At 40.8% G+C, this 22,471-nt stretch overlaps 2 protein-coding genes across 9 annotated transcripts in view; both read left to right on the top strand.

Annotated features, from left to right (window-relative positions):
• Window positions 1-1,158: 1,158 nt before the first annotated feature.
• LOC116395845 (intestine-specific homeobox) lies at window positions 1,159-3,254 on the top strand. The gene is made up of 5 exons (XM_031870022.1): window positions 1,159-1,525; window positions 1,633-1,689; window positions 1,765-1,913; window positions 2,545-2,658; window positions 2,919-3,254. Exons 1-5 carry the CDS (start codon window positions 1,366-1,368, stop codon window positions 3,087-3,089), a joined length of 651 nt encoding a protein of 216 aa, XP_031725882.1. The 5' UTR covers window positions 1,159-1,365; the 3' UTR covers window positions 3,090-3,254.
• Window positions 3,255-5,173: 1,919 nt separating this feature from the next.
• Window positions 5,174-22,471, top strand: part of bicd1a (bicaudal D homolog 1a) — a 34,445-nt gene continuing 17,147 nt past the window's right edge. For all 8 annotated transcript variants that reach the window (XR_004213253.1, XM_031862337.1, XM_031862347.1 and 5 more), the window contains exon 1: window positions 5,174-5,691. Coding sequence is in view for 7 of the 8 variants with exons in the window: in XM_031862337.1 (XP_031718197.1) it covers window positions 5,476-5,691 (216 nt within the window). In the remaining variant the exon portion in view is untranslated. The remainder of the gene's footprint in view (window positions 5,692-22,471) is intronic.

The raw sequence follows: 22,471 nt of genomic DNA on the forward strand, positions 1-22,471 counted from the left end.
ATTGTTAAGTTCAATTAATTTGGTCAATGAGGGCAGACTAGATGCTATGGTGAGTCACTATCACCTCTAGAGGTGCAAGTAGTATTGCAAGACTAGCATGCTCTGTCAGTAAATATCTCATCACTACACTGTTACCTTGTGAGCTTGTCAATGTCCTCACCCTTTTATGTTGTCAAGTTAAACCTAAAAACAAAAGATCCCTTTTTGTCATCTTCCTCAAACTAACCCTTTATTTCCAGGTTCAAAAATGATCTCACAAAATCCGCTCAATAGGCCTTTTTCACAGCAGACATTTTAACTTGTCATAGCAGGAAACACACAGGTCTTATATACAGTGAGTGTCTCAGTAAGCTATTCAAGTGATTCATTAGGACCTCCTCTAATATAGGACAATGTGCTTTACCTGTGATGAAATTTCAAAATGTCTGCCATGAAAAGGGTCTATTAACATCATCACCTGATCTTTGACGTGACACACAGGAAGACCTCATAATGTTACATTGCTATGGTCAGAGAATCAAAGGTGATTGCACTGAAGAGCCAACACCACTAGATGGAGACATTGTACCCAAACACGCCACAAAGGAGTCACTGGGGTCGTGTTCCCAGTGTGTCTGAAAGGTGAACTCAAGTGTGAGAGGGCATGCTGAGGCCAAGGTGATAAAGATTAGGCTTCCAATAAATCTGGTGATAAGAAAGAGAAGCAGCAGTTTAAATATGTTTTATGGTTGAATGTTATGCAGGTGTTAATCAAACTGCAGGCCCACACAGATTGTGTCCGAGCTTGGCCCTACAAAGCACGAATTTGCTTTTACGCTTTACACTGAAGGCAGAAAAGCTTCACCGTAAATGTAACATCTCGGTTTTATGAGATAGTCTGTGTATGTGTGTATGTGTGTGTGTGTGTGTGTGTGTGTGTGTGTAGGTGTGTGTGTGTGTGTTTGATAAGGGCAGATAATATTATAAAGTTTACATATTTACAATGAGCACGCCTTAAAAGTTCTTAGACACTGAAATCCTAGAGGTGTGCAATTACATATACTGCCAGTCGCTCCTCCCTGATAATGACCATGTGATGCAGGTCAAACTCAGGCTGACGGGGGGGGGGGGGGGGGGGGGGGCAACCTAACTGTCCTCACCTTGCAGAAAGAGAGTCCAACAAAGTTTTCAGAGAGGAGGAGAAGAAGAAGAAGTCTTTAGCCTGAGACGTGGTAATAAGAGGATGTTTTGAGCTCCTGAATACCGGTGAATGGTGAATGGTGAGTCTGTACCACTACTGTTCTTCATTTGATGACAAAGTTGCTGATGGCGGGGGATAAACTGCTGGAGATGTGGAATAGATGAGATACGGAGAAAGAGTCCCGCATGGATCTAGAAATGGAATCCCAGCCACACAAGACATTACCACATTCGATTGAAGAAATTCTGAGGAGGCCCACGTGTGTCAGGAGAGAGAAATGTGTTCATCGCAACTGGTCTGTTATCAAGGAGAACACCAGAATATCTAACCAGCTCTCTTGTGTAGGTATGTGTCACATTACTCTTTTATTTTTATTCTCCAAAAAGGAGTTGCTACATTTTAGTTACCATTAAAATAGGATTACAAAAGAACATTTTTCTTTCTGCCAATAGAAACTCCACAAATCAGACAACTTGAAGAGCCTCCAAAAGTGACCACAGACTGCATGAGTGAGTATTATGATTTCTGACAAAGAAACACGATTAAATGTTTAAATGATGCGGATGACAATAATTTGTTTCCAGGTCAGAGGAAAAGGAGGCAAACGAGGGTCACTTTTACACCCTTTCAGGTGCAGGAGCTCGAGAAAGTCTTCCAGCAGACTCACTATCCAGACGTCAACAGCAGAGACCAGTTAGCCTCTCGCCTGCACCTCACCGAGGGCCGAATACAGGTAGGACACGTGCAGTTCATCGTTGGTCATAATTTACCTGAGTGTGTTTGTTTGGCTTTTTATGGTGTTTCCCAGTCTTTAGAAATGAGCAAACACTGGTGTCCATGATGATTTTACAAAGAATCATTATGGCAGTATTAAATATTACATTCATGATGTTGCATTATTCAGGATATTCACGTGAGGCAATAGTCAATAATGCGAGATCATGCTGCTGACATTCAGAGCTGTACAATAGCAACAATTTAGCTTTGCTTGTCAAACCAGTATTGACATTTCATTCATCTTATGATTAAGTTTGGTCAAATCAACAACCAGTGACCACAGATATTGGGCTCAACAAGTCAACAAGTCAAACTAACAATTCTGTGAATGTTCTGAAACAATAGGCTGATTATACTAAACAGTCATCAATGGAACAAGGTCTTTGGTCAGCTGCTTACATAAGACACATCACTAACGATAAATGACACATTACAGGATAAAAGTGTTTACCAAAACATTGATTAGTCACTGAGGATGATTTCTTCTCAGAGGAAAGTGATAACAAAAGACTGTGGGTCTTTCTTTAGTCTGCTACACATACATGGTTACGTTTAAATGTGTTCTACACGTGTTGTTTGTGCTTCAGATTTGGTTCCAGAACCGCAGAGCCAAATGGAGGAAGGCTGAAACGCTGAAGGATATAGAACTGATGGCCAGACAGCACATGCAGCCAGCCCGTCATCACCTGCTTTATTATGAGGTAACACAAGACTATTGTAAAAAAGAAAAGAGCTGAGAATTTTAACAATATAAAAATACATTTTAGAAGGAAGTATGTGTGTATATAGAAACCAAGGCACTAATCAGTACCATAGCCAGTAGTGTATATACTCATATGCTAACTCAAGAAAAGTGCAAGGAGACACAACATCAATCTTTTCACAGGGAAGCTGACTAAAGCATGAACCTCATCAAAAGTGATACAATCTCAGAAGTTCTCATCAGTGTGTGCTCTTGCAGCTCTTACAGAAGGCCCAGCAGCAGACGGTGTGCTGGCTGCCATGCTGCTTACCTAAACCCCTTCAATCAAGGCTGTTCCTCAGAGCGACTTCAACACCCGGCTTGCTGACCGACACACATTCCTCAGGTCACAGGACTCTGTATTTTGACCCGCTGGAGACAGACAGATAGCAACTTTGGTATTCTTACAAATGATGACACCACTGTGTTGAATCACGTCGTGCTGAGTTCCTGGTGATACACAAAAGCACTGCGGGCCAGGCTGTAATCTCTAAACTATAACGACTGTATATATACTGTGTTGACAACATGAAATAAAGTTTGCATTTTAACAAATTTCCAATAAAGTTGACTTTATAAATGAGTATCCTGCGTGCCTACTGAAAGCAGTCGGCTTGTGATAGATCTGTACTGATGTAGTCCCGGTTTAAGTCAAGGTTGGAGGGTACTTGGTACGGCGGCACGCTTCTTGGTAGAGAGCTGTGTTATTGTGCGGGAGATTAATTTGATTTTGTCATGACACAACACTTCCTTGTCAGAGATAAGATACAGCGCCGCCATGAACTGTTCATCTGTTTGACTTTCTGACCTCTCCTAATCTTAATTTAGGGTCGTAAATCCGAGTTACTGGCAGTTAAGGTGGGGGTAATTAGAGAACTTGTTGAAAAGGATCAAAGGGGAAATACCAGCTGAAGGTATGGATAGTTACTATGTGGTGGGGCTGTCAATATGTGGAAATAAGTGTGACTTAAATGAGAAAAAGTACAAAAAAACATGTATAGGGATTTCTTTATTCATCTTTATTTATTTAGTTAAACACAGACTACTGTAAATGTAATTCATAACTTTTCCCGTTATAATGTAACACCACATGTACTAAACCTTCTTATGATGCTAATATTGTTCTGTGAAAATGCTCCAACTATGACATGAACCACTCATGCCCCCTTCTTTCTGAGAAGTGTTACATAGGCTATGTCTCAAATAATCATCAATTATAGGAAGATAACGCAGCATCGCCTTCACTATCAATGCCATAACTCAGAGTACCATAACTGATTAGGTTTAACAAGCCTCTCAGAACGGTCAAACATTTCTACCTTGTCATATCTTCTTTCATTGCATGTTTTTTTGCTGCAAGATCGACTGTTCTCCTGGCTGCAGGGGGCAGGGTAAAAGCGGACATTGTTATGCTACTGCGATTACAAACCGGCGTCTATACGAACAGTTTAGTAGGAAACAAGGCAGGCTCAACTGATGTGACTTGTTTGGGGGAGAAAACCAAGATATCACAATGTCCTTGGACATTTGCAGTATAATCATTTTAATAAAGTACAAATGGTAGACAATACAGTCACTGTCGTTGTCTTTATCCAAGAACAAAACATAACCGGTCAGATACCACTAAAATAAAGATATTTAAATATTGAGGATAATTAAAAGAAATCAGTTAAACTGACTTCTATGGAATAAATTGAAACTCAAGAATGTTTTCCTACTACAAGCCTGAATGAAACCTGACATCCTCTGGTAGTACATTGCTGCCTATTCTTCAATCAAACCTTAAAAGGAAACATTTTCTGTTCGGGCAACTCCGTTGTGGAATGACCTGGCGGAGGAGATCAGGGGAGCTAACATATTGTCTTCTTTAAGTCACTTTTAAAAACTCACTTTTTCAGACTTGCCTTGTATTAATTTTACTCTTGTTTTATTATGTATGTTGTTATCATATTTAATCAACTGTTTGCTTCTTGTCTTTTTTAAAATTATATACAAAGCAGTTCATAACTTGTTTTGAAAGGTGCTTTATAAATAAAGGTATTGTTATTATTTGTATTATTAATTTCAACATTTGATGTCATTGTTATGTCTGTATTTCTCAGTAATACATTTAGAGATTTTACTGTATTTGATGGAAACACTGTTTAAAAAAATGAATAATGCAATCAAAAATAATTCATATACCGCCATAAAACTGCTATCCAAAACCATACATGCAAAGTGAAAAACAATCCCTCTACTCCCTTTTCCATTATTCTTTTTTTATACAATACAATGGTTTCAGCCATAACCAGTGCACGTGGGTAAGTGTGAATACTGAGAGCACATGGAGCCATCCACCTTGCACAGATGCAGGTGCCCGACTACAAAAAGATGTGCATGTTATGTCTCACAGCAGATGAGAGGTGGCGCACTTTCACTCATGAATAAGCAAAAATACTGCTCTCTCTCTATTTTGCTGAGTGTCACACAGAAGCACTACACTGACCTGCTTTTATATCGCAGGGCTTCTGTCATCCGCTGTTATGGACGTTTTAATGACATTTACCTGCGGTTAGGTGATATTGATAATTTTATAGGAAAGAATCATATTTATATTTTATTTTGAGTTCCCACTGCCTGCTCTGACTCTTTCGGGGAGGGGGGGGGTATTCAGCATCTCTCAGCCTCCGCCCGCCTCTGTGGCTCTGTCCTAAGCGGTGGAGAGACTGGGGGGGAACCCGCGGACCGACAGGGGGGACAGACACAGACACAGACAGAGAAGGAGAGAGGGGCGATGGCCGCCGATGGAGTTTGCGGGGAATCGATGGATCAGTACCGGGCCGAGTTGGAGCGGCTCTCCCAGGAACTGGCCGAGGCGAACCGGGAGAAGATCAGGGCTGCGGAGTGCGGGCTCGTGGTCCTGGAGGAGAACCAGGCGCTGAAGCAGCGGTACGCAGACCTGGAGTTAGACCAAGACACTCTCAGGAAGGACTTGGAGCAATTACAGGAGGTAAGAGGAAAGGATTCTGTCGCTTTTTTTGTTCTTCGGTTTTTTTTGACACTGTGGCGGGGGCAAGCGCACTGCGGACAGGTGTGAGATGCGCTGCATCGCCTCAGCGGGCGTCCACCTCAACATGAGCGATGTCTTATTGAATGCGTTAATGTGCACGCATCGGCTGTCTTTAGAGTCAAAGTGGGGAGTGGGAACCAGCAAAAATCTGATGATTTAATACATTTGATTTAGTTGACAATCCTTCAATTAGTGTCTGAAACATTGGCCGTACCCACAATGCTATAGGTTTCATCCTGTATGAATAAGTTATCATCAAAAACTGAATTATGTATGCTGTTTCTATGCGGTGAATCCACAGACAACGGCACGTTGCAAATGTCTGTATCAGCTCAGGACCTCCCACGCCGTTGTGTTCGCTTGTTCCAAGATTCCTTCCCTGTGTGTGCATAGCAACAGTCATTACTTTCAGGCAACTCTGCTGGGACACAGAGCCTTTTGGTGTTTTGTCGAGATAGTTTTTTTTCTTCTTCTCCCCCCCCCCAGAAACCCCTCAGTAATTGGATCTTCAGAGCAAGTCCACTACAGTTTGTGCGGTGGCTCAGTTGTCCACTGATTTAAATGTCAGGAAGTGTGAAGTGTGAGACTTCCTGTGATTTTTAGGTTTTTAGATCACACACGCATGTACTGCTGTACCAAAACGCTGTGCTGTTGAAGTTTGAACTTTAAAAGTTCCCATTCCAAGAAAAGTGCTATGTGAATAAGAGGCCTTCTCACTGGCCGTGTTAATACATTCAGTCATTAATGCATACATGCATATAGTAACAAGAGGATGCTGACAGGGCTCAGAGCTCAAGGTCGCTTATAGTGATGCTAGAGCCAAAAGTCTTAAGCGTTTAAACTGAATTACATGTTAGAAACATAACATTAAGAGAGGGAGTGTGTCAATGGCTATACTGAGTACGTGTTTTAGTGTAAATAAGTGTTCTTAAATACAGTTTTGTGATACTTTATTTGATTTGTTTCCCTTTTATGGCACTATACAGTATATTTCTACCCCGCTACATTTACAAAGTATAGTGTACAACAACAAAAAAGTTACTCTTATAAAATACAATGCATTTTTGTACATATAACTTTTTTGGCTCTTGACTGAATGAATAAAAGCAGTGCATAGTTGGGGCCCCTTGTCCCATTTCTGATGCCGATGAGTTGTCTTTCAATTCCAAATCATTAACACAGAGATTAAAGAAAAGTCCAGAAAAATGAATGAATGAAAGTTCAATCCTCTCCTTAATCAGTTAAGACTTTTATTGACTAAACAATAAGAGCAATCTATAGCAATCTACATTTACCTCATACTCTATAATTAAAAATAATAATAATATCAAAAATGTAAATATAAATCTTGACAAAATGTGGGAATATATATATGTGAGTGTGTGTGTGTGTGTAATGGCCAAATAAAAGAATACCATCACACGCTCAGCCTATGTTGCATGTTACATTGTGCATGCATGGTTATATATAAGCATCTTCCACTTTCTTCCTTGTGCCCTTTTTATTCAGCCGCTTGACTAGTTGAGCATTTTGTTTTGACTCGCATGCAGGATCAGAATGATCTTTGCGCGGCTCACAGCAGCACGCTGAGACAAAGAGACAGCCTTGTAAAGCCGGCAGCAGAGCACTGTCCTGCTGATATCTCACACTTATGGATTATTATGGATGATGGGGGATGTGGCGGATGATATAGAGAATATGATGAGACAGAGAGGAGACAGAAGCAGAGAGATCAATCATTTTGGCTGTGTAGGAAAGGGATCGGAAGGAAAGTGTGATGAAATATTGTTTTTCCGTATTTATTTAGAAGTAAGTATTTTGTATTTATAATTCGACGAAGTGACAAGAGGAAAATAAATTAAAGAACGTTTTATAGCCTCATATTTCTTCTAAACTTTAAGATACCACAGACCAATCACAATCACCAGAAAGGGGGACGTGCTTGCTATACTGTACCAGCTGCTGGACTTTCTCACTTAACATACAATAGGGTGCTTTGAGTCTCTTCGCCAACAGTCCACTTACCTTTGCATCATTTTAAAATCCTCTGTAGCAAAACTTGAACTGTCATAGCTTTCCAAATGTCAGCTGTAACTCTGCCAGCAGCAGCAGTGCTCTTTGCTGTGATCTGTCATCCGTTAACATCTGCACCCATTGTATTCTCTGCTTCCCCACCTGCCTGTCTCTCTTCGTCTGTCTGTCTCTCTCTCTCTGTCTTTGCTCCCGCCTGAGAGAGGGAACATTTTCCCGAGGTTATATTACTTCCACAGAAAAACACGTCCTGCTTCCTGTCTGTCTGTCGTACGTTTATGAATATGAGACCGAATGGCAGAGTGCAAACCTGCCACTGCAATAACATCACATCGACTTCCGCCGTGCTCAGCAGAGGTGCATTATCAAAGGGGATGGAAACTGCAAATGGAAATTGGAATTGCTTCTGGGACTGAGTGGCCTTAGGATCCCTTAATAGGTTATTCCTATGAAAGACCAAAAATCAGTTTCAGCATCCTTTTTTTTCTTATATGTGAGAGTAGATCGTATCATCTGTTTCGTCCAGTCAATGTTCATTGATCAAAAACTTTCAGTGAGTACGTCTTACCACAGTTATATATATGCACTAAACTGCTGCCTCATAGATGTAAAAATAATCACCTCGTTTGTTTTTGCACGCAGGTGTGGTTGTTGGCCAGATTTGCATGCGTGTTCCTACTGTGTTTGCTTATGTTCTGTGGTGACACATATGTTCCACACACGCTGGTTGTCTGCCCTTAGACAAGAGTCCCAGCTGGTGGGGAACAACCAACTAGAGCACTGCACACACACACACACACACACACACACACACACACACACACACACACACACACACACACACACAAACAAACTTGGTATATTTGTAGCTGGTTGTGTTTAGTATCTGGCTATATTTAATATTAGCCACAATGGAAGGACAACACAAGGCCATATAGGAACAAAGAGACCAACATCCTACAGTGGAAAATGATTTACCGATTATTTCCCCTCTCACAATTTTCCAGAACCTAAAGTGACATTTTCAAGTAGCTTATAATGCAGTCCAAAACCAACAGAGGTTTATTCCTGCAAATTTTCGCGCATGAATTTTTGGCATTCTCACTTCAAAAATGTCTTTAACTATTAATCAATGAGTAGAATAGTCGCCAAATAATATTCTAAAATACAGAAAAAGGTGTTTTAAAAAAAATGTCCCATGGCCTCTTTGTTTGTCTCCTGAATTCAAATAAAATGAGAATGAAAAAGGCAAACTAATATTTCCTTGATCTTAAACATTTAAACAAGTAAATATGAAGCTTGTGCTGTTCATCGGTGGACTGTTTCTCTTATTATTTACACAGCGTTTTGGTTCTGAAAGCTGAAGCGTGAAGTGTCTTCTCCCCTCCTATATATTTTCCCTTCACCCAGCTTCCCCTCTCTCTCTCTCTCTCTCTCTCTCTCTCTCTCTCTCTCTCTCTCTCTCTCTCTCTCTCTCTCTCTCTCTCTCTCTCTCTCTCTCTCTCTCTCTCTCTCTCTCTCTCTCTGCCGGCCCCATCACTCGCTCTCATTCCTTGTATCCCTGTGTCTATGTATGTCTCTGGATAGCTGCCTAAGCAGTGACGGAGGCACCATTACCCCGTGGTTCTGGCTTGTTAGTGCTGTCTCTGGGCAGATCAACCTCAGCTAGGGCACAGTAGAGGTGGAAGGAGGACGCCGACAATGCCGAGCGGGAAGAGCTGCGTGTTCATATGTCTTCATCACACTGTCAACAAGGCTTGAAATCGTCTAAAGATGGATGAGCAGCCTCGTCGTCGTTAAGTCTATTAATGCCAGGATTATTTCTTTTGTTCCATTAAATCATTTGATTTTTGTCTGAAAATAATCTAGTTAGTCTTTGTCTCTAATCTCTCTTAGCCTCTAATTAATAAATCTTGACTCTCCCATACAGAGAAAACCATCTCTGCAACTCATAGTTCTGAAGACCTATGGGAAAAAGAAGTTACTCATATCCGCTACTGTCATAACTCATCTTTTCAGCTCTTTCAAATCGCTAGTCTGTAGAAGAATTGACATTTGTGGTGAGTTGAGAACAGGCAGTTCACAGGTCAGTTCTGTCCTCAAGACTTTAGGCTGAGAAAGATGCCAAGAGACATCGACATCAAACTCTTCACATACCTGAAAAGAAAGATTCAGTCATGATTCATCAGATCAGCATGAAATCTTCATCTTCAGGACTGTGTTTCTGTGTTCCTTGCAGCTGTGTATAGTCCTCCCTCTCCTTAACACTTTTGTCTGTGCACATCCAACATTGATGACTCACAGTATTTGCTGCCATTGAATTTAAAAATAACTGTTGGTCATTGCAGTTAAGCATGGTCTGCTATGATTAATTGTTGTCATGGACATCGCAAAAAAACACACAGAATCAGAAGACTGATTACTGGGATACACTGCACCAAGAAGCAGGCACTACATTTTATTCTGAAATTGTCTTTAATTTAATTGTCCTCCAGTTGAGTACTTTAGTATCAATGTGTGCGTTTAGTTACACTCTGCTGATGGTCAATCACTTCACACCCATGCAGGAATATATGCTTCTGACAGGAAATAATCCCTCAAAGAGCGTATTTTTACGGACATTATTTAATTATTGCCAAAGTCTTTATTTTAAAGGAATAGTCTGGCATTTTAGAAAATACGCTTGTTCACTTTCTTGCTGAGAATTGAATGAGAAGAGTGATACCACTCGTGTCTTTACACTAAATTTGAAGCTAGAGCCAGTAGCCTGTAGGATAACTGGGTTGTATGGTAATTTTACAGTATATTTTACTGTTTATTTAGGGTAATAAAATCTGTTATAGTCTAGTAGTATAAGCAGGAACAAACACCAAGTCGATCTTCATACATGAAAAGCATATTCCCACAATGTCAAACTACTACTAGATCTTTTTGAATGTTCAAAACCTTGGAATGGAAATCAATACTACATGATTTGCATACTATTTCCGGTGAAATATTACAGTATGCATCACTGGATGCAACGCTGGCATAAATATCCCACAATGCAATACGTTCATAACACAGTTGCTGATAGCTCTGTAACCAGTGATGTATAGTAACGAAGTAGAAATACTTCGTTACTGTACGAAGTATTTCTACTTCGTTACTGTACTTAAGTCGTTTTTTTGGATATCTGTACTTTACTTTACTGTTTATATTTCTGTTGACTTTTACTTTTACTTCACTACATTTTGCAAAGAAAACTGATACTTTTACTCCGATACATTTCCCCTGAAACCTTCGTTACTCGCTACAAAATCAAATCTATCTTTAGAAACAAAATGAATCATGAGACCAGCGTCGGGGACTGTGGTGGAACACAGACTGCAAGCTAGCAGGTTTGGTGAATCAGTGGTCCTAGCTTGCAAGTTAAATCATTGGTTAATCACGTTAATGCGCAAAACAAGTGCTCTCAAAGCCGCGGCGTTTTGATTCCCAGTGATGCCCAGGATGCTATATGCTATAGCTAGCGGGCAACTACACGAGTAGAATTCCACACAGGACGGGTGGGATGAGGAGAGGTGGATGGGTCAAACAAACACTGGTGTTTCCTCCAGGAGGCCGCAGTTTGTGCCGTGTGTGAAACGAGAAGCCAATGTTGATTTATTTGTGACGTAACTTCCGTACTTAAGCAACGCCACTTCCGTAGATATTTTAACGCAAACCACGATCTTTTCCTAAACCTAACTAAGTAGTTTCATCGCCTAAACCTTAGTTGTTTCCTGTGAAGATGGAAGTTTATTTTGGAAAGACAGTATGCATGTAACAAGAGAAAACTGACTCATGTTGCTGGACTTTTGCAGGAAAAACGCACGAAAAATGAGCAGTAACTTTTCGTAAGATATCAATAAAACCGGGATGAATTTATATCATTGTATAAAGAGAGTGACATGAGAAGATCAATCTCATGTCTGTAAGTTAAATCAGCTATAATCACTCTTTTAAAGTGATTAGTGACTCGTCTAAAACATTTAAAAAAGGAATAACTTCAATAGAATCATTCTATACACTGTAGCTTCTTTACATTATATTAGAATGTAAAGAAGCTACATTCTAATATAATTGTCTTTTGAAGATGAACAGGACATTTTTCAGTCTCAAGTAATGACTGGGTTGTTACTTTCGGTGTTACTTTAGTATTGATCATATTTTGATATTTGAGTCATTTTGTGGATGATCAGATGGAGTTATGATGGTAACAGATTCAGCTTGAGCAAAACCTTTGCCTATTGTGTTCAAATCAGGCCCATAGGAGTTTACAAGGCAGGTGTCCTTTCTCGAAACACTGACCTGATGCATCAAGTGGATATTTTTTGCTGAACACAACATTATGCATTTGCCCTCTACATCCTCTAGTCGGAATGAGCATACTTATAAACGCACTGTTACAACTCCTTCATAGTGTCATATTGCTTTTCGGAGAATTATGACGATAAGTTCATAGTAGATGCAAAAGTATACTTATGTACAATATATTATGTTGAACATTGTTGCTCCTGGATGGATCACAGCCAACACAATTATTGTCAACACAGCTCCATGTCCTTGGTCATGGTGCCACAGCACGTAAAAGAATAAACTTCATAATTCAAAATTCTGACCCTTTGCTTTTTTATTAACAGCATTTACTTGTACTTTTACTTTCAATTCTTAAGTACATTTAATATCAGAAAATTACTTTTGATACTTAAGTACAGTAAATATCAGATACTTTAAGACTTTTACTCAAGTAGTATTCTAATAGGTGACTTTTACTTTTACTGGAGTCATTTTCCAGTAAGGTATCTTTACTTTTACTCAAGTATGGCTTTTGGGTACTTTATACACCACTGTCTGTAACATCAATAACACACTATCTTTTAGATTAGTTCAGCTCCCCAATCATCATTTGGTCACATGAGATTGGCCCGGGTTCCCTACATGTCTCCAATCGGCAAGGAGGCTCTCAGGAAGTGACGTGGTAAATACAGTTTAGTGTTTTTATGCATTTGTGTTATAAAGATGTTTTTTTTACAATTCGAACCAGATGACTCTGCAATTGTTCTTTGCAGGTAAATTGTCACGTTCCAAAGTATGTTATAAAAGATTATTATTCTCAAGGGTCGGCTGTCAAATTCACAAATAGCAGCAACACACTTTGACTGTCCTGTAAATGATTGATTTGCTGTCAGTCCCTCTGGGATTCTTTCTACGGTAAATATCATGAGACTGCTCGGTCATCAGGCACTAGTGATGAGGGTGTGAAGCTGTTGTTTGACGTGACCTCCTTCAGAGTGAATATTGAAGCCCAGTAAAGGAACCTGTCATAGTCACACTGGTTGTCAAACCTTCTGTCTCTCATACAGCAAGGTACAGCACAACCAGAATGTATTTAAGATAAGGAATTACATTTCCAGAAGTGTTAAATATATTTCCCCCCTTTTGAGGAGCAGCAGAGTTAAAGTTTGGTCACACATCTGGTGTTTTTCTTTCTTTGAGGTGGTGAATCAACATTGAATAAAAGGATTAGCAAATCTTGAATACCTCTTAGCATTTATTAACTTTGAAAAAAAAAAAAAAGCTCAGCACACCCCCAGTGTGTTTGACCGGTTCTCCAATTCAGGGTCAACAATTGCGAAAAAAGAGAGCAGCTGTGGTTGTAAATCAATCTGTCCTGAGTGAGGAGAAAGGATACTTTACAGTTCTCTCTCCCCTCAGCTTCTCCTTCTCCCCCTGCTTGCTCCTCTTTTACATTAGCTGGGGTTCGAGGGACGGCAGTAAACATGTACGGGGGGGGGGGGGGGGGGGGGGGGGGGCAGAATCAATATCCCATGAGATGCTGTTGCTCCTTTCTTTCGGTTTTGTGCTCGACACCATGAGCCCACCATCCCCCTCCTCAACTCCTGTGGCGCTCCCTCCCTCCCCATCCTCCCCTATAATCCCTCCCTGGAGTGAAGTGGGAATTATGCATTGATTTCTGTCTCTGTGAGCTAAGCTGCGCACTATTGTGCGTACTGTAGTGTGCATTGTGGAAATCAGTGCATGTTGGGAAAACGTATCTGACAGATTCCGTGTTCCTCAAAGTGGATCATCCAGAACAGCTTTTGAATCAGTCACTTACGAGCTTATTAGAGGTGACAGTGGGGTGTCTGCTGGGTGGCAGCCAGACATGGAAATAAAGCCAAATCAGGTTTAACAACACTGTATTCAGCACACTCAAGAATGTTGTCTTTTAAAGTCATTAAGCACAGCCATTAACACATTATTGTACTGTTCCTTCTGTTTAAATTACATTGTTGTTTGGAGGGTTGATTATATGAGCTGCAGGTTTGGAGGTGTTGACCTGTGACCTCAGCAACAGGCTCAGGGTTGCAGTTGAGCATGTAGATAAGGACCTGTCTGCCCTTGTGTTTGGCCTATGCATTTTTTTTATGGGGGTGGTTGATATGTGTGTTTTGTCAGGACCTGAATAGAAGGTCATTTGTCTTTGTAGTTGAGTCACACATCAGGGCCACTTTTCCTGCATGTGTGGATGGCTCCTCCTTTTGTTTTTTCTCTTCTGTGTCTGTATGTGTAGCAGGAGGGGGGTTGGCTGCGGATGTTGTGATTGAGACCAGAGAGGGCGGGGCGGCAGGATAGAGTGGTGGTGGTGGTGGTGGTGAGTGACTCGTGGTGAGTGACTCCAGGCGTCAGTGTGGTCTCTTTGTTGTTTCAGGTTGTTATGTGTGACTTGATAGAGAACCGGGGAGGGAGAGAGAAAGGTGGGTCCGATCGCTGCATTTAGGATGATTTACACATCAGAGCTCAAAAAGAATATCCAGTAATTCAATTCTGACCCTTGTTCTTTTCTTTTGTCCTTGTTTCTCAAAATCCCATCATCCTCATATGAAAAAAGACCAGGATTTAGTGAAGCTGTTCTCTCTGCAGAGCCCAGCCCAACATAGATTATGTTTTTCAGAAAGCTCCTTTTTGCTGCAGTGAAATACAGTAGTGGGTAAGAGGGAACAGGACTCCCCTGCCTGCAGGCTGCTGTATTGATTAGTCGTCTACTTTAGCTGTGTGCGCTGCGAACTCTGAAAGGATAGCAGAAAAAGGCAGCTTGTCCTCTCGAGGAAAACTTTTGTTTTTGCAACCCAGAGGTCTTCGCTGTGTGAATTTATAACTATAGTTGTGCCTTCTGCTGCCTATATTTGTTGTTGGTGTCCACGTGATTTCTTTTTTTCATAAATCGGTACTTCAAAGCATCACTGGCTTCAGTCATTCAGCCTTTTTTTGTATCTAGACAATGCAATTTACTTTCAGCTCCAGTCTTTTTTCATGCTTATCATCTCTGCATTCCGGGGAAAGAGAAGCCTCCCATCTATGACCAGAGGCCATTATATCATCCAGCAACGATGTAGAGCAAAGACGAGCATGATCCTCTGAAGTTCCTGCCTGTCCCCCCCCCCATCACAATTACAGTGCACATACTCACTGGCATGCATGAGCACGTACACACCCAAACGTGCACTTATAATGGGTGTGCGACACAGAATCAGGGTCAGATGATCGGTCTTTGTCACCTCTACGCTGTTAGGGGATGTATAGGATTAGACAGGTATTAAATCATCCCCTAGTTAACCCATTTAATTAACCCTATCCTCCATCACAAGAGACCTGATGTCATGAAACTGAAAGAGCTGAGTGGACGGAAGAATAATTGTTGTGGGCCTGCTTTTAAAAGGTTCTGGACATGCTGAACAAAGGAATAGGCCTGATAATTAAAGTGACCAAGCTGCCTGCCTCCATTTTTGTTGTATGATCATCAGAGCAATTATTTTTACTATCAGATAACTCTCAATTATTTATTGTTAGTTTGTGAATTCATTATTTAGCCTATAAAAGGTAAGAAAATCTACATTACAATGTCCTCAGAGTGCATGGGTGACCCACATATATTCAATTTACAACAATATAAGAGAGTTGGAAAAGGAAACGTTTTGTATTTTGACATGGTTCTAGGGAAGGCAATGTTGGTTTGTTAGTTGGTTGTTGGCTCCATCAGTTTGGTCCAGATCTAGATCTATTGTATGGATTGCCATGAACTTATGTACATACTGTACATTCAGGGTCCTCAGAGGATGAATCCTAATGACTTTGCCTTTTCCTCTAGCGCCCTTTTGTAATAATTGCACCGACATGTTAGTTGCTCATTTATTGAGTAAAATATATCTTTATCTACTAGATGAAGTAGCACCAAAGTAGCACCAACGTCATGATTCCCAGAGGGTGAAGCCTTTTATGATTCCGTGACTCGAGCTCCACCATGATGGATTGTCACTAAATGTGCATGTTCTCCTCAGGATAGAATTGTTAGAATTGTAGTGATCTATTTAGCCTTTACTTTACTTACTTCTGGCACCAGGTCAAAAATGTTATCTCTTTATCTTCCCAATACTTGTAAAACTAATGACATTCCCTTCAGCTGTACTTTATTTTAATGCTAACTAGCAAGTGTTAGCATGCGGGCATGCCAAACCAAGATGGTGAACATGGTAAACAGTACAGTAAACACCGTTTAATCATCAGCATGTTAGTATTGTCATTGTGAGCATGTGAGTGTATACTTATATTACCATTAAGCACAGTGCACCACTGTAGTGTTTTTTTTAAGTGCCTTCCCTTTTCCAAACAGTTTTAAATGAAGGACTCTCAGATGGTTCTAACAAACCATCTGGCAGATTAGTGTAATTAGCCCTTTCTCAAAACACTGCTAAAATCCAGATATTTTAAAAAGAAAGAGATTTCTCGCTAAAGAAGAAGCAGTCTGAGAAGGAACAAACATGGTTGGACATAGATGAGGGACAAAAACTGAGATGAAAGAGTATCGCAAAGACTTCCATGAGCCCGATGAAATGCTGCCGCTGACATCACTTTTATTAGTAGCCTGTGCAAGGATTCCCACAGGTATGCGGGTTTGGCATGGAGGCTCTCCTGTGGCTGCACCAAAGCACTGAGTCACCCAGAGGCCCCATGTGTCAATACCAAGAGGGTCACTGTGTGCAGAATAGCCTTTCCATTGTAGTCGGTGTTTCTCTTGCTTGGCTGAGTCTTCTTTATCAGCAGAGACCCACTACAGAGAGAGGAGACAATCTTATCAGTTGAATCTGTCTCCTGTCGTTCTGTCCCTCTTTCTCTCTTGTGGGGCTCTGGCTGCCTCTCTGGCTGCGTCTGCTGGCGCTGATGCAGAATACCAATCAGCCTGTGAGCTTTCAAACACCATCGTTTTTATTTCTCAATGCCATGCTCATTACTCTCAGCACACTCGTCCCAGCTCGCTTTCCCTCTTTAATCTTCCTCGTCCCATGGAGTACTTCTACCATTTAGTCAGACAAAGGGATGAAGGACTGTAAGAAGGAGGGAGAGAAGTGTGCAGCATAGAGGAAAATAGAGGAGTGGGTCGATCTCCATGCTCCCTACATTAGCGCCCTAATTATTCTTTACCTCAGGCAAATCCCTGAACACTTGACTGACTGTGGAGACTCAGTACTTCGTTGAGGCCCATAATGGAAATGGTCTGTTGTCATTTAGGAGGATTATGATGGAGGCAGAAACCACTTAAAGGATTCTGCACAAGGATGGATAAAAGTATTTGACTGAAAACATTTGTCCTTTGAGAGATTAGGAGCACAAAAAAAAGAAGTAGGGATTCAAGAAAATAGAGGAAGTTAGTGAAATAGTAAAAATAAGTCATGCACTGTTCGACCTTTGGGATCATGATCGCTGAAATCTTCCAATTAGCCTCGTTTGTTCTGTTATTTTGCTGTCCATGACTCACTGTTCATCAGGTTGTACCCTGAGGGAGAGGATATACGTATGTCCGGGACACAGCTTTACCTTAATGCATTGGCACATTTACTGATACCCGCATAGTTACAGTGACGTTAAATGTGAAAGAATTTGGGACTGAGAGTGTAAAGTGGAGGCTGATACACAAATATATTAATCGCAGATTTTCTCATAAATATTATACGTATATGCTAATATTCCTAACTAAAACAATTATTTGATAGAGGAAATAGTCTACCAAAATTAATTGGCAACAATTAGTTATTTTTTTTAAATTAAATTAAATAATTAACTTAAAAAAACAGCCCTTTAAATGTCAATGTTGCTCATGTCTTCTGTGATAGTAAACTGAATATTTACTATCAATAATACTGTTGAGTATGATTTTCTCACAATTTTTGAAAATTTTTTTGGCAGTTGGTAGATTACTCGATAATGAATGTAGTCATCATTCCTTATAATGTAAAGTAAGAGCATATTAGGCAAACATTGTGTTTGAAGAAAGATTGATGATTGATGATGATTTGTTGTTTTCTCAGTCATTTTTCATTTTAAATTGCTTCATTGATTTATCAAGTCTCTCTTCCTTCTTTCTTTCCTTCCTTCTGTCCGTCTGTGTCGAGGGCACTCTGCATTAAAGCCTCGTCTCCTCCTTCTCACTCAGTGCTTCTTTAAATGTTCCACTCCAGCCCAATGGCTCTTGTTCTCGCTACAAACGAATGGCAGGAGTTGGGGATGAAGTCCTGTGCATGTACCAGTCTGCCTGTAGCCATGTTTAACTCTTAACATGTATTTATTTGTGTGTGGAAATGGCCTGAAGGGTCGGCCATGTGTTTTTGTGGTTGACTTGCTCCTGGTCTCCTGTAGGGCACATTACCAAGCAGAGAGACAGCTACACATGACACAGTTACAGCTGGAACAGTTTGAGCAGTTTGGTAGTGTTGCTGTTTTCCCTGTCTGCTCACACTGATCACAGCTTCCTACATAAAAGCAAAGCAAAAAAGAAATCCTGTCTGCCTCTTTATATTGTGACTCATATCTTCAAAAGATATTTTATATCCTTAGAAAATGAACATCGTAGAAGATATAATGGCTTGTCTTCGAAGCTGCTGAAGTTATGATCGTGATATGGATGGAGTCAGGAGGAGAGGAGGATCGATTTGAGGAGAAAGGATATAGGAAATAAAGAGACATTGGGATCCGATAAATCTTCCGCCCAGCTGCCTCTCTGTCTAGCGATTCAACGTCCATTCAGCCAGGCACAGACTGAGCACACATAAGTGATAGGCATTCTGGGAAATAACCCAGGCATCTTTCTTATCAAGAGCAGACTTTAGCCAAATGGAATCACTTTAACAAGCCACGTCTTTTAACTAAACACAGCCTGTCCCCCTAGCCTTCCCACAGCATGCACTGTACACATTGTGATGGTGAGAAAGCAACAGATGTGACGCTATTGTGGACGCTGCATATTAGATTATACTTTCCTTGAGTGTCAGCATAATAGCATATTATATCAGAGGAATAATAGGCTTTTCTGGGCTAAATTGCTTTCTGTTTGCAAGGAGGAAGAGAAAGCAGGACAATTGTACTGTCTAAAAAATGTTCATATCACTCCAGCTCAATGTTTATGTCAACTGTAATTCATGAATAGAAGAGCTTTCTCACTGGGGAAATGAAACTAGGATTCAAAGGGCGCAGTAGAGCATGCCTGGGCACTCAGCATTACTATGATAAACGATAAGCATCCCTGCTGATTCAGTAGCGGGCTTAAAGCACACACACACACACGCACACACACACACACACACACACAAAGCAAAGCAAAGCAAAGCTAATTTTAAACTGTGTCTTTACTAATTGGATTATCTAATGATCATTATGCAATTTCAGCTTCACAAAGGACACTACACGACATTATGTATGCATACACAGCTCACATTTTAAACATGTGTTTTGTTTAAAATGTATTTTCAACAATGTAATTACTTCTAATCATCAGTTTTGTTTGTTAATTTTGTTAGCGTGGCTGACCTCCATTGCTGCTGGGCTGTGATTACCCAGCTTCCCCTCACTTGTGAAAATGTGCTTGTGTGTTTTTATAGATGACAGATCTCTTGACTTGGCACTTTCCCCCGGTGGCTGAGAAGCACAAAGGGACGTTTCTGTGTCCTTGTCCTCGATATATCCCATAAACCTGCTTCAGCAGTGGCTCAACATGGATATGGGTTTTATGTACATCACACAAGTGCACATTTATTTAGGATACTTCATTTACTAAATGGAAAAGGAATTGTGTGTACAAAACTTCCTTCAATAATATTTTCTGTGGTGCTGTCAGGGAGCTTGTCAGGTGATGTCATTGTGATGTCATCAGGGTTATCTCAGCTTGGACTCGAGTCATTTTAATTAAAAACCTGCATCAGGAGTTAGGGTTAGGGTTAGTTACTTTTTCCTCCCGTTCTACCATTTTGTTTACTTCCCCAGACTTGTGCACTGCAGTCAAACGTAATCTTGTGGGTTCGTGTTTTCTCCACTCTCCTCAGGCTGATGTGCGTTTGTATGTGTTGTCTTGTTGAGACTGGAAGTTGACAGATCGCATGTTGCTTCTCCTCCATTTGTAATGCTCTTCATGCTGTTCTTCTGCGATTATTTATGAGCTTCATTCTGGTAGTTTTGTTCCTGCTGGTCCATTTTTATTTTTTTTATTTTAATGGATTATTTGGCTTGATCTCAAAGAATTGTGAAGGTGGCGCTGCATGCTTTACAACTGATCATCAAGTATGTGAATGACATGCTGCGGCGAGAAACAATCTGTCTGCCCTCACCCTGCCTCACACACAGTTCTCTTCATGACGCTGCATGTCTCTCTCCATGGTACTGAAATGTGGTTGGCTGGGCCGACCATCTGGACAGCAAACCACAGTGTGTGTGTGTGTGTGTGTGTCTGATAGTGTATGTTGGAGTTTTTCATTGTAATTTTCCCTCCCATGAGTTGACTAATACCCTGAATTCTGCTTCCCCATAACTTATCAAAATGATGTTGTAGCAGACAGATTAGAGCTCGGCAAGACAGCTTTTGGTTGATATTTGAATCAAGCTTGTGATCCAGATTAAAGGCTGTTCTGTCTCAAATTGAGCAATAAAAGTGTCACATTTCCTAACTTGTACTTTCATAAAATATCAATGTACACAACAAATATAACTAGTCGATTTCAAACCACATCTATCATTGTACAATTTAAATCCTCAATTTTACTTAAAATCCACATAAATTAGAACTAAATTACACAAGGGAACATAAATAGAAGTTATTATTGCCTGTGTTCATATTTGATCTCTGACCTTGAAAATGTAATCAAGTCTAGACCCCTTGCTATGTTAAGAGTCCTATGAATAAACTTGTTTTTACAGTGATTTTCAACGAGGAAGACCTGGTACGTCCACTTAATCCTGATAGTTTGGAGATTAATTGCTAATGTAGAAATAGTTCACTCTTCTTCTCCCTATTGGGTATAAAAATAGACTTCTGGTGTATATACGCACACTGACGGGTCCTCCCTTGACTCCTAATTAGGAGCTGCAACATACAGGGAAGGATTTCAGGGTTGCACACACTCCTCCACTCACACTAGTGCAGCGGTTGGTTTGTTCCCTCTGTCTCCTCCTCTTTCCCTGGCCCCAGGGATGAATATCTATAGAGGGGGACTCTATTGTTCGGACTTTATCCACTGAGGCACAGAAGGCCGAGGAGCCTCAAGGTTGAATGCATTATGGGGTTTTTTCAGTACACAAAAAGGAGCAGGCTGCCAATTAGGGACTCCATCTTAAAATCGTCCTGAGGAAATTGTATTAAAATATAATCTTCCGCACTGTTGTTTACATGTTATCTGGCTTGAGGAACTGTGTTATTTTGTCAATTAGGTCACAGATACAGGTCCAATGCAGATCCATCATTATAATGATGGATGTATTGTATAGTGACATTCATGCAATTAGCCTGAAAAATGCAGAGCTGTCACAGTGTTATTTTTAGCCTACCCTGAAACTATGGCGCACCAGCGTCAGGAGGGCCGGAGCATACTGTGTGCTCCTTTATGTGCGAATGTTGAGCCTCAGCCATCGGTGTCGCTCACTTCCTTTAAGAGGAGCAGCGGGCAGATGGAGTGAGCGGAGTTTCGAGGAGCGCGGCTCAGCCCATGGAGGCGGGTTGTTATGAAACCATCTGCTTCTCCCTATGCATCGAGGACCCAGCCATTCTCCGTGGATGAGTTGCTGCTGAATCACGACCTGCAACTGCGATGGTTCTTGTGTCGGTGTGTCTGCTGTTCGGCCTTTTCGTCAGCTGGCATGTTTATCAGGCCGAAATACTGAATGAAATGTGTATATCCTGAACTAAGTCATGCATTTCATTTTGTTAGACATTTTGTGAAATATCCTGTTTATGATAGATTAGCTTATCATAAACAGGAAGCGAGCCTGGCTCTGTCCAAAGGAAATTCATTGTGCTTCACTTTGTATCAAATTTGTTTCATCAGTACAAAAAAACAACCAGTTGTGGTTTTACGGGGGGTTCTGTGCCAGACTATTTGTTGGTCGAGAGCAGCAACTTTTTGAAGTACCCGCTAGTTGCCTGGCAAGTTCCCTTCAGGAAGACTTCAGGAGGTCATTCCTCCCTGTCAAGAAATAATCCTGCAAATACACTTAAGAATTTGTAACTAAAGAGATGAGATATAACTTATTCATTTGTGAGATTTGGTGTATTTTGTTATCTTTGGACAGAGCAAGGCTATCTGTTTCTCCCTGCTATCAGTTGTTATGCTAAGCTAACTGGCTGCAG

Source organism: Anarrhichthys ocellatus, unplaced genomic scaffold (assembly GCF_004355925.1).
Source record: "Anarrhichthys ocellatus isolate YVR2014 unplaced genomic scaffold, GSC_Weel_1.0 scaffold2, whole genome shotgun sequence".
Lineage (NCBI taxonomy): Eukaryota > Metazoa > Chordata > Actinopteri > Perciformes > Anarhichadidae > Anarrhichthys > Anarrhichthys ocellatus.

Bases quoted from the DNA above. Each gene is read 5' to 3' on its own strand.
- LOC116395845 (XM_031870022.1), top strand. From the start codon at position 1,366: ATGGATCTAGAAATGGAATCCCAGCCACACAAGACATTACCACATTCG. The intron at 1,690-1,764 runs GTGAGTATTATG...ATTTGTTTCCAG, and splicing joins AGTGACCACAGACTGCATGA to GTCAGAGGAAAAGGAGGCAA. The intron at 2,659-2,918 runs GTAACACAAGAC...GTGCTCTTGCAG, and splicing joins ATCACCTGCTTTATTATGAG to CTCTTACAGAAGGCCCAGCA.